Source organism: Rattus norvegicus, chromosome 11, assembly GCF_036323735.1.
Source record: "Rattus norvegicus strain BN/NHsdMcwi chromosome 11, GRCr8, whole genome shotgun sequence".
In the NCBI taxonomy this organism is placed as follows: domain Eukaryota; kingdom Metazoa; phylum Chordata; class Mammalia; order Rodentia; family Muridae; genus Rattus; species Rattus norvegicus.
In genome coordinates this window covers 53,603,261-53,615,570 of record NC_086029.1, presented here as the reverse complement: position 1 = coordinate 53,615,570, position 12,310 = coordinate 53,603,261, and the positions used below count along the sequence as shown (strand labels likewise).

At 38.5% G+C, this 12,310-nt stretch overlaps 1 protein-coding gene across 3 annotated transcripts in view; it reads right to left on the bottom strand.

Annotated features, from left to right (window-relative positions):
• The window catches only part of Epha6 (Eph receptor A6), a 951,337-nt gene that overhangs the window by 562,550 nt on the left and 376,477 nt on the right, over positions 1-12,310 (bottom strand). For all 3 annotated transcript variants that reach the window (NM_001419529.1, XM_039088720.2, XM_039088721.2), the window contains one exon: positions 11,435-11,590. In NM_001419529.1, coding sequence (NP_001406458.1) covers positions 11,435-11,590 — 156 coding nt within the window. The remainder of the gene's footprint in view (positions 1-11,434; positions 11,591-12,310) is intronic.

The following is a 12,310-nucleotide window of genomic DNA, read 5'->3' as shown; positions in this document are numbered from 1 at the left end:
CTACCTCCCTGCCCTGGCATTCTCCTACACTGGGGCACTGAGCCTTCACTGGTGTCTGACAAGGCCATCCTCTGCTACTTATGCGCTGGAGCCATGGGTCACTTCTTGGGTACTTTTGGGTTGGTGATGTAGACCCTGGGAGCTCTTGGGGCAGAGGGGGGTCTGGTTGGGTGATATTGTTGTTCTTCCTATGGGGTTGCAAACCCCTTCAGCTAGAGAATGGACTGAGGTAGCTACTTTTTCTTTTATTCCCCTGCATTGAGGACCAAGGGCCTCTCCTCCCATCGATGCCCAACAAGGATATCCTCTCCTACATATGCGGTTCCAGCCATAGGTCCATCCCTGTGTTCTGTTGGGATGATGGTTTAGTCCCTGGGAGCTCTGAGTTGGGGGAGGGGTCTCTTTGGTGGATATTGTTTTCTTTTTATAGTGTTGCAAACCGCTATAGCTCCTTCAGTCCTTTCTGTAACTCCTCCATTGGGGACCCTGTTCTCAGTTCAATGGTTGGCTGAGTGTATCTGCCTCTATATTTTTCAGGATCTGGTTAAGCCTCTCAACAGACAGCTATATCAGGCTCCTGTTAGCATGCACTTCTTGGTATCCACAATATTGTCCGAATTTGGTGTCTACATATGGAATGGATCCCCAGGCAGGGTAGTCTCTGGAAGGCCTTTCCTTCAGTCTCTGTTCCACACTTTGTCTCCATATTTCCTTCTGTGAGTGTTTTTGTTTCCCCTTCTAAGAAGGACTGAAGCATCTGCACTTCGGTCTTCCTTGTTCTTGATCTTCACGTGGTCTGTGAATTAATTCACAAACTTTTGGGTATTATCCAGGTCTGCTTTCTTTCTCCTTCTTTGGAGAGTTAGGATTATAAAAGGCTTACCTAATGAACCCTGCTTTTATGTGGGTTCTATATATTTGAACTCAAACCCTCATAAAAATACTTTTCTATATACTGAACCATCTTCCCAGCCAGACTCAAAGGTTTTAATATATGGGAGTGACATGTTTTAAAAGACCACCATAGTAGAGTATGGTACATGGTTTGAGAACAGGGCCATGGCAATAAGGTCTCCTATATATAGTTGATGATCAAAATATATGCAATAAATCACATGACACTGCATGGGCTTTAGGATATTGCCTCTTATTTCCTTTTCTGCAGCTCTGATGTCAGTCATATACAGGCAGGAATCTCCAGCCACCATTATTTCTATTACTTAACTCCAGACCTAGAAAGGTGTTGGGAATTTTTATTAAAGGTTGCTGAAAGTCTTGCTTTATGTCATTTTATGTTTTTGTGGGCTTACAGATATGTATGCCTTCAGAAAAGAAAATGTGGAGGAAATTTTAAACACAAGATCAAATGTGCATTTTTACCTTCCTCTTAAACTTATGCAGAGGGGCAAAAATTAATTATCTCAATAATGCTTCATTGTGACACATTTATATTGCTGATTTTCTTTTATTTAAATTGATAACATGAATTATTATTCATTTATACATCTACAACTAGGAAGTTCTATCAATTATGTTATGGGTGTCCACAAGTATATAACTATCTGCTTAGACATATGTTAAAAAATTTAAAAAATAGAGACACCCTTCTCACTCAAGGGCCCTCACAACCAATTTGCATGATGATTAAATAGCTTTTTAATTGCTGTTAAATTATGCCAGCTAAACTGTGATTTCATGCAAATATTAAGCTGTAATGACACGTACTGAATCATTTACTAAGATTTAGAATGTGGAACAAAGAGAGACAATTAATTCTAATCCTCAGATTCAACTAAATTGTGTGTCATTGGGCTTTTCTGAATATGGCCTGATTGCTTTGTTATCATTTATAAATTATACAAATATTCCATGACACTCAGAAATTATACCTTGGCAGCCATAATGCATTTACAGACATTTGTCTTGAAAACTCTCAGGGAGTTCCTTATGTTGATTTTTTTTTTCTTCAAGAAAAACAAATAACTCATTGGATAGAAGATATCTCTTACCCTCACTCTCCAGACTGACTTTACAATGACAGAGCGATTTTTCTGACCTGCGGTGTCAGTTTTCAAGCTCAGAATGAAAAATCCTATGCAGCAAATCCAACTCCTTCTGCTACACTTTATATACTAATACTATTTACAAATAGGGTCTCTTCCTATAAACACCCTTTGCTTCAACATGGGTTTCCTCTTTATACTTTGAAAGAATGAAAGCCCCCCCCAAAAAAAATGCTTTTCCACCTTCTCAGAAAGCACATGGTACCCCAGACTCTGCTCACCCTCATTCCTCAGAGGCTGGGTATACTATAACTTTTATTTTAAGTTCTATTTTTAAATGAAAATTATTTGTAGGCCTACCTGCGTCTTTCAGAATATCTCTGCACAATATAGAAAATCCCACATGGTATCAAATAAAACTGCAATCAGTGTCGAAATGTGAGTCTTCTGACCCACCGCCACTGGAACAAAAGTACTATACATATTGCTGAGTTAATTCCAGCATTTCCTCAAAATTGCCTCATTGCATCTTATTATCTCAGAAATATGTGAAGAAATACCAGAGTTATAAGGAACAGTCTAAATCAATGATTCTCAAACTTCCTAATGCTTTGACCCTTTAAAACTGTTCCTATGTTATGGTGACCCCCCCACCATATACTTATTTTCATAGCTATTTCATGCCTGCAATTTTACTACTATTATAAATCATAATATTTCTGTGTTTCCTGGTGGCCTTAGGTGACTCCTGTGAGTCATTTGACTCCCTAAACCCCCCCATAAAGGGGTCCTAACTCACAGATTAAGAACAACTGATTTAAAAAAGGGTTAGCTTAGAAGAAAAGTAAAGTTTAAGGATTGTATTTCAGCTTTTGTGTGATGTGATGAATATTTATAATTTTTGTTCTCATAATATGTAAATTCATATAAAGAATTTCTTAAAATTGTTACCTAAATTGTTCATTTATACTGCCAATAATGGATTCCTTCCTTACTTCCCTCCCTCTGTCCCTCCGTCCCTCTTTCCCACCTTCCCCCTCCTTCCCTCCTTTATTTCTTCCTTCTTCTTTGCTTTCCTTCCTCTTTCTTTCTTTCTTTCTTTCTTTCTTTCTTTCTTTCTTTCTTTCTTTCTTTCTTTCTTTCTTCTTTGATCGTTAATAGTAAAGAAAACTAGACTAAAATGCTATGGTTTGAAATATAAAAAAGTTAAGTCCTAAAGACTTTGGTGCCAACCTCCAGCATCGTTGAGGGTTGTAAGAACTTCATCAAAAGAACTTAGTTGGTGCTGGAGAGAAGGCTCAGTGGTTAAAAGCACTGACTGCCCTTTCAGAGGTCCTCACTTCAATTTCCAGCAACATGGTGACTCACAGCCGTCTGTAATGGGATCTGATGCCCTTTTCTGGGAGCTGAAGACAGAGACAGTTTACTCACATACATAAAATAAACAAATACTTAAAAACCACTTAGATGGAAGACTTAAGTCCCCAATGGGGATATTGGACAGTTGGTCCCTTTGTTGTTTTCTCTGTGTCCATGCTGGCACGTGGTAAGCAGTTTATTCCAAAGCTCCTTCCTCACCTTCAGGATCTGCCTTGTGACAGACCTACTGAGACCAATACTAAAGAATATTAAATAAGACTGCAACTTATGAAACTAGGAGCTGACATAAACTTTTTATTTATTTTCTAGTTCTTAAGTTGCTATCCTATTTATTTTAATAACTCTAAGGTACAGAATAATAGTGATTCTTAGCATAAAGAAAATTTTCTTGTAAATGATACTAAAGGGATTGATTAATAGTTCAATGTTAATCCATATGAAATTAACACTAAAAGGCTCTACTTAACCTTCTAGAAATGATTAGGTATATTTGGTAAATGAGCATTGGCTGTAATTTCAGTTAGAAAACAAAGGGGGAAAGTCATTTGGTCAGCAAAGAAGTGCAACTTTAGACCTTGATATTGCTCTAAAATATATTCTTAAGTATTTATATGCTTACTTTAAAGTGTTTGGCAAAGTAGTGCTACAAAGAATTTTTTGCAGCTATTGTTTTTTTTTTTCAAATTGTTGTTAACTTGAAATTTTTCAAACATAAAAATCAGCAATCAGTGGTAGTTTCTCTACAAGTGGTTCCTCTTATAAAAGTTGATTAATGCAATGAAGGAGAACAGTTAATATGTAAACTATTAAAGCAAATAATTCTCAGAATTCAGCATGGTTCAGTTTTTGAATTCTTCATAGACACAAAATTTCCCCTTCATCTTTAATTTAAAATTAAGAATGGATACTGAGCAACATGTTTGAAGAATGAAATGCTAACTTAGAATTCCATTATATTAGTATAATATTATTTATAAAGTTTTAAAGTAAAACAAATAAAAATAGAGCAAGTACCATTCATTTGTGGAATAAACGCCAAGGTTCTCATCTTTATCTACAGGTATTTATTGTTGTTGTTGCTGCTGTTGTTGTTTTCATCTGGCCATGGTCCATTCTTTAATCTTTTGTTCCTTATTATTGTATCTTATGGGTCTAGGATATTTTTCTTTCAATAGTTTTTAAGACTCAATACATTTTCAGGAGGGTTCCCTACCAACTCAGCAAGTAAACAGCCAAGGAGGTTCAGGAAGTCTCTAAAATGACAAGATATACTAGACCTCTCTCTCTTCTAAATTATAGAAAGTGTAAGGTCTGCTTGAGAAGCCTATACCAGTGAGCAGGCTGGAAGAGACGACAGACTGAGCTGCCTAGAGACGAAACTCTGAGCTGTTGCGCTACCTGGGTATCAGGTTGTTAGCTCTAGGTTTCCAGTGTTCGTGACTAGTTATCTGTGTTAGCGTGAACTTTACACGTAACATCTGTTTGTGATCCTTCAATGCTCCTTTTGCTACTCGTCTCCCAAATTCCTCAAAGTAACCTCGATAATAATGCACTGGTTCACCAAATTGAGTTCAGTGTGTGGTGAACCATCCTTACTATGGCCTGTCACCATTACCCTATTTAGGGTGAAGAGATGTTCGTTGATATCTCCCCAGGCCTACTGTTGTACAACCAAGCCTTTGTGTATTCAGTTTATAATTTGCTTTTACTTTCTTCATTACAGATAATTCAATTCATATTTAAATGTTATCCCCTTTGTGATAACTCTGCTCTTCTGAGTTATCTGTTTGAGTGACTGTGGTGGGACTAGCCCATGAAATTCAAATGACATCTTGTATCTGTGGTCTATAATGGTGAATTTGGGGTTCATTACATGCAGTTTCCTATTCTTTAGCTCAGGGTCATTTTACTTTTTGAAATTACAATATTGCAATATACTCAGCAAAGATTTAGAGGTGCTTTCTATAACAAAGCAAATACAGAATCCAATTCAGCCTGCTAGAGGTAATAAAAACTAATTTTGAGCCTTCTTCCTTTTGGGCTCCTGCTGCATTGTATTTACAGCGAGACACCTAAACCATCAGCTTGGCTTTTGTGCTTTAGTTTCGGATGTGAACCATCAAGTCACAAGAATGCTATCTTTCATACAGAACTTGAGTTTTGGAAAATGGGTATTAAAAATAATGAAAAGGAGCTGAAGAAAGGAGGAGGAAGCAAGCAGAGCAGAGGGATCTGATTGATGGGCCTCCTGTGCTCATCCAGGAAGTGTAGGTCCTGATTAGAAGAGCAGAAAGGAAAGAACCCACCTGCTGTACTGCAAGCAGCATTTATTCTGCTCAAAACAAGAATGAAGAGAATAATGACTCTGAAGTGGCCAATTATTCCAGAAATAATGAAGCCATGCTTCACAGTGTTGGTTTTAGAGCAAATGTAAATTGAAGTTTTATGCTTCCTTCCCAATCACTGTCATTGTATATCAAATACAAAGGCATGGTATTTTCCTGTGTATTAAGAATGAAGTTCCCAGGAACTGTTTTACTAGCAGGGTGTTTGATTATATGTTCAGACAATCACAACACAGTGTCTTTCCTGGTGTGTGGTTGAGGTATGCACACGTGTGATTTGCATTTGATTGAAACCTTTCTAAGTTGGCAATGTAAATGATCTCTAAATGCATAAATCCTGCAGCACCTGTTCAGTTGCTTTAAGAAAGCAAATTCCCGATGCTGTAAAATCATGAAAAAAGCAAAATAAAAGTTATGGGATCACAGATTTATATTGTTCTTCTGATCACACACTCCTCTGTGTATTAAATGTCTTATATATCTTTATTTTGTCCTGTTCAACAAATACATATTTTTATTTACATTTTATTCAATTAACATCCCAGGCACAGCTCCCCCATTCCCAGTCCTACCCTTACAAATCCCTCCTCTCATTGCCCCCTCCCCTTACATACTACCCCACCCTGGGACATCCGGTCCCAGCAGGACTAAGAATATCTTTTCTTACTCAGATCCAATCAGGAAGTCTAAGTAGAAGAAAGGGGATCCAAAGGCAGAGAACAGAGTTCAAGACAGCTTCTGGTCAGTTTGTTAGGGAATCCATATGAAGACCAAGTTGTACATTTGGCACAAATGTGTAGGGATACTTTTAGAAGCAACACTTATTTAATAGTTTTACAAATGTGTGTATTGACCTGGGAAAGTCCCAGACAGTTAGTCTTCTGTACTCTGAACTCTGTCAGAAATGTCCCTAAGGCATCAAGATTTGATAGTGTGGTGTATCCTCCACAGGGCTCCTTGGGAAGTAGAAAGCTTACATTAATGGATCATCTGAGAAATAAAAGTTTAGAATGTGCGAACTACCTTAAGCGGTCAGATCAGGCAAAGCATGTCATAATTTACTGGATTAGTCTTACTATCTTTTGACTTACAGTTGATTGAAAAGAATTGCAATAAATTAATTTAATAGTGTATGTCTAAATCGGCAAGAATGTTTTTGGTGTAAGCAGATATTAGGACTATTTCAAAGACCTTGATATAGGTAAAGTTGGAGGCAGAGAGACAAGATGAGTGTTGACCTTAAATGTTCTTGGCTTGAAGTACAATTAGTATGCCTGTCTTGAAAGCATGGATAAATGAAGATTCATCAAGCTAAAGAAAACAGAACAAGGACAGATGAGCAAGTCAAGGTTGAGAGCAATAAAACTGGATCTGGCAAGTTAAGCTTGAGCTGATTAATTTCTCTGTTCATCAAATATTAAGGCCCTTCTGCATGCCGGGTACTATTCTGAGAGGTGAGGTTGGAAACTGCAAAAACATTAAAGGTCCCATGGCCCCTGGGGTATGATAAAATGACATTCAATAATGAACTAGGTACAGAAATAAAGTAAAGGATTTTCAATGATATAAAACAAACAACATGTTAACAAAAAGATCAAGTGGGACAGGTGCCATTTTTGAAAGACTGCTCAGAAAATAACCAGCTGACTGAGGGCTGATATTTGATCCTGCAAAATGGGATGGAAGGAGCCATAAGAAGCCTAACAGCGTGAATGCTTCAAATGGTGCAAACCCTTTTCCGAAGGAATTAAACTCAGCATCTTTGAAGCTCAGTGAGTTTGCAAAGGCAACATGCTCTATACAGTCAGAGGAGCGGGCAGGAGGTGAACATGTGATCAGGTTTCTTAATCCCAGACTAAAGGACTTTGGGCCTCAGAACAAGAGAGTGGGAATTTACAAAATTATCAATACAGCTACCTACAGATGACATTTGGAAGTGGGAGAGAGTAAGAACATCCGGAAAACGCAGGTAAGCAAGGTAAAAAAAGCCAACATTTAACCGGAGTAAGGGAAACCAACAGTGTCATAACGATAGAAGAGGAGGAGGAGGGTGAGATGGAAATCATATTCTTTCAGACTGAAAGTCATGCCCTCCTTAACTCTGTCAACTTGACAGAGCCTAGAGCCATCCTAGAGGAACACCTAGCTTGAGGAATTGTCTAGATCTTCTTGTTCTTTGGGCATGTCTACGGGAGAGTTTTGATTGTTAATTGACAGGAAGGTTTAGCCTACTGTGGATGACACCATTCCTGTGCAGGTAGTCCTAGACTATTAAAAAAAGAAGAAAAGAAAAGAAAAGAAAAGAAAAGAAAAGAGAAGGGAAGGGAAGGGAAGGGAAGGGAAGGGAAGGGAAGGGAAGGGAAGGGAAGGGAAAGGAAGGGAGGGAGAAAGCAAGCAAGTTAGCTAAGTATGGACAAGAAAAAGAGGCAGCAAACAGTATTACTCCATAGTGCCTGCTTTAAAACACTGTTTGTATTTCTGCTTTGAATTCCCTTAATGATTGAGTGTACATAAAAGGTTGAAATAAATCTTTCCCTTTCTTTTTCTTCTTTTTTTTATTGGATTTTTTTTTTTTTGGTTCTTTTTTTTTTTTTTCGGAGCTGGGGACCGAACCCAGGGCCTTGAGCTTCCTAGGTAAGCGCTCTACCACTGAGCTAAATCCCCAGCCCTTTTTATTGGATTTTTAAAATTTATTTATTAACATTATCCCCTTTCCCGGTTTCCTCTCCAGAAGCATCCTATCCCATCCCCGTCCCCAACCACTCCCCTCTTCCTGCCTCCCCACCCTGATGTTCCCCACACTGGGGTTGGGGCAGCCTCGGCAGGACAAAGAGCTTCTCCTCCCATTGGTGCCCAACAAGGCCACATCCTTTGTTACATTTGCAGTTGGAGCCATGGTCAGTCCATGTGTACTCTTTGGATGACGGTTTAGTCCCTGGGAGCTCTGGCTGCTTGGTATTGTTGTTCTTATGGGTAGAAATGGATTAGTTTGCATTCTTCTACATGCTGACCTCCAGTTGAACCAGAACCATTTGTTGAAAATGCTATCTTTTTTCCACTGGATGGTTTTAGCTCCTTTGTCAAAGATCAAGTGACCATAGGTGTGTGGGTTCATTTCTGGGTCTTCAATTCTATTCCACTGATCTATCTGCCTGTCTCTGTCCCAATACAATTTTATCACTATTGCTCTGTAATACAGCTTGAGATCAGAGATTGTGATTCCTTCCAGATGTTCTTTTATTGTTGGGGATAGTTTTCTCTATCCTTTGTTGTTGTTGTTGTTATTCCAAATGAATTTGCAAATTGTTCTTTCCAGTTCTATGAAGAACTGAGTTAGAATTTTGATGAGGACTGCATCTTGAGAATCTTTTGGTCTTAGCTTTTGCTAGACACAAGTATGAAAAATAAGACACATCACATATAGTTTCAAGAAGAAATGTGCAACAAAATTAAATGGAGTGAATGACAGGTTACTAATGCAAGTGGAAATGAGGATGTTTTATGAGGTTTTTTTTCTTTTATTCATTTTTGATAGAGGTACATAAAGTAGTAGATGGCTAATTAAACAAAGTTGGGTAGGTATCATAAATCTAAATGAAAAAAACAGAGGTGATGCAAAGTGAATCGTAGATGCAACCAAATAAGGATGCTTTCAAAGACATTTACATTACTGGAGGAACATTGAACAAGAGGCATTTTAATGATAAAATTTGAATATATTATATCAAAATTCTGAAAAGAAAATAAATGAGAGCCAACCCAAGGTACTTAGAAAACGGGCAAAATCACAAGCCCATGGCACCAAATAAGACTGGCATTGGATCCAGTGGCCAGGAGTTGTCTCGTGTTCCAGCATGTATTGGAACCTAACCCCAGTACATGCTGGCGTCACTGATTGAACATTGTCGGTTATTTTTAATAAAAGAATGGAAGGAAGGAAGAAAGGAAGGGAGGAAGGAAGGAAGGAAGGAAGGAAGGAAGGGAGGGAGGGAGGAAGGAAGGGAGGAAGGGAGGGAGGGAGGGAGGGAGGGAGGGAGGAAGGAAGGAAGGAAGGAAAGAAGGAAGGAAGGAAGGGAGGGAGGGAGGGAGGGAGGGAGGAAGGAAGGAAGGGAGGGAGGGAGGGAGGGAGGAAGGAAAGAAGGAAGGAAGGAAGGGAGGGAGGGAGGGAGGGAGGGAGGAAGGAAGGGAGGGAGGGAGGGAGGGAGGGAGGAAGGAAGGAAGGAAGGGAGGAAGGGAGGGAGGAAGGGAGGAAGGAAGGGAGGAAGGAAGGGAGGGAGGAAGGAAGGAAGGAAGGAAGGAAGGAAGGGAGGGAGGAAGGAAGGAAGGAAGGAAGGGAGGGAGGAAGGGAGGAAGGAAGGAAGGGAGGGAGGAAGGAAGGAAAGAAGGAAGGGAGGAAGGAAGGGAGGAAGGAAGGAAGGGAGGGAGGAAGGAAGGAAGGAAGGAAGGAAGGAAGGGAGGGAGGGAGGAAGGAAGGAAGGGAGGAAGGGAGGAAGGGAGGGAGGAAGGGAGGGAGGAAGGGAGGGAGGAAGGGAGGGAGGAAGAGAGGGAGGAAGGGAGGAAACAATAAGGAAGAGGAAAGAAAATAACTGTTAAGAGGGTGATATGTTGGAGCATTTAGGGAAAGTTGGGAGGGTAATAGTCTCATTGTGGAACATGATAATTTTTTATCAAATTTATGTGTGAAGTTCTTAAAGGATGACATATAGTGAAGTTTTTAAAAGGGAACACTTTAAACTCAGGGAAAAAATAAAATTGAAACACTTAATCATTGTTTCTATGAATTGTATAATTTTCAATTTAACATTTCAGCACCTATTAATTACCAAAATGGGCAAATTGTTACCTATAATAGCTTGTTTGTGAATCTAAAAAGAGTTTAAGTCTAAAAGGTAATATTGTACGTCTGCCTATCTTAGTAATATATTAATATTTTTACTTTTTAAAATTTATAGGTACTATACATTTTAAGTAAATTCTTAAGTAACTCTAAACTCTTAAGAGAAAGTAACAAATCACTAAAATCTGTGTGCATTCATTCAAATTACCATCACATTTATTTTCATCTGAATATCCTACTCTGTGTGCATATGTGTGTGTATGTGTGTGTGTGTTTGTGTGTGTGTGTGTGTGTGAGAGAGAGAGAGAGAGAGAGAGAGAGAGAGAGAGAGAGAGAGAGAGGAGAGAGAGAGAGAGAGAGAGAGAGAGAGAGAGAGAGAGAGAGAGAGAGAACTGTGTATAAATTCAAAGGAACCTTCCTTTAAAGTCAGTTGTTAAGAAAAACCAAGCTTGTCTCCAAGTCAATTATAAAACCTCAATTATGAACTCCTCTGGAGTCTCCCTCGAGTGATGAATTCAATATTTCTCCAACAATATGCCTAAAACTACTGGTTAAGAGGAAAGAATGTGGGCTTTATTTACAAGTTTTTAATTTCTTCAAGAAACTTTAGTTAGGGAAAAATTTCATTGCCTCAAAAATATGGACGGTGTCTGCATAGGAAGGATCTATATATGCTTTGAAAAGGAAAGATTTCACAAGGTTGGCAATAATCTGAACAGGATCCCTAAGGAAGTGGACTGTTCCATATTCAAGATGCTTTTACCAGTACAGAATTTTGCACATTAACTTTTACATTTTTTAGAATTTAAAACACGGAGAACAAGGTGATTGGAACTAGAATTTTCAAACACAAGAGTGTGTAGACTTACTAGTACACGCCATAGAAGGTGGGTCTTTTTCTGCCCGGAAGTAACCCTTTTCACAATGGCAGACCGAAGTTGCTTCCACGAAGGTTGAGCTGTGGGGAGGGCATTTGGAACATTTTGTGTTCCCAGCAAATGCTTTATAGAATCCTGGCCGGCAAGCTGTGTAAACAGGAAAAACAATTTCTTTTTAGCTATTAGCACTAGAGTGCTTCTGTTTTGAACATGTTTTAAGTCAAACAAACTTTGCATCTCAGAATTCAATTTTACACATGCACAGCAAAGTCAATATAAATGCTAATATCGATACATAAATTAACTGTTTAATTATTCAATTATTAGAACAATTATAATTTTAGAAATTTAGCTGAACTAACTTGGAAGGCACACACACTCATGCAAATGTATACACATTTCTTTTCACATCTATACACAACACTGGATTATATATGTGAGGAAACTCATACTTGCCCAACTAAAAAAAAGGTTTGTGCATATTTAGGGTGACAGTGTTAAATAATATTAAGTCACATTATTCAAAAGTGTGTCTTAATTCATTTTTACTTCCAGCTTCAAGTAATTTAGTACTTATATTTTGCTTAAGAGATATCCTTAATAATTACGGTAGTGCTTAAATATTCTACAGTCTGGGATAGAACTACATTGTTTTTGAAGTTTTAGCTTTAAATGTTTTTGGTAAACAAGTAAATAATTCACAATAAGAAAGTTATTAATTCCACACGGCAAACTTACCATTATGGAATCAGAATTCAGGTAGGCCTGCTAGAGCAGGCCTCTGATCACAGCTACTTAGGAGGTTAAAGCAAGAGAACTGAGAAATCAAGGCCTTCCTAGCCTACAGAAGTAGTTCAAGGCCAAGGT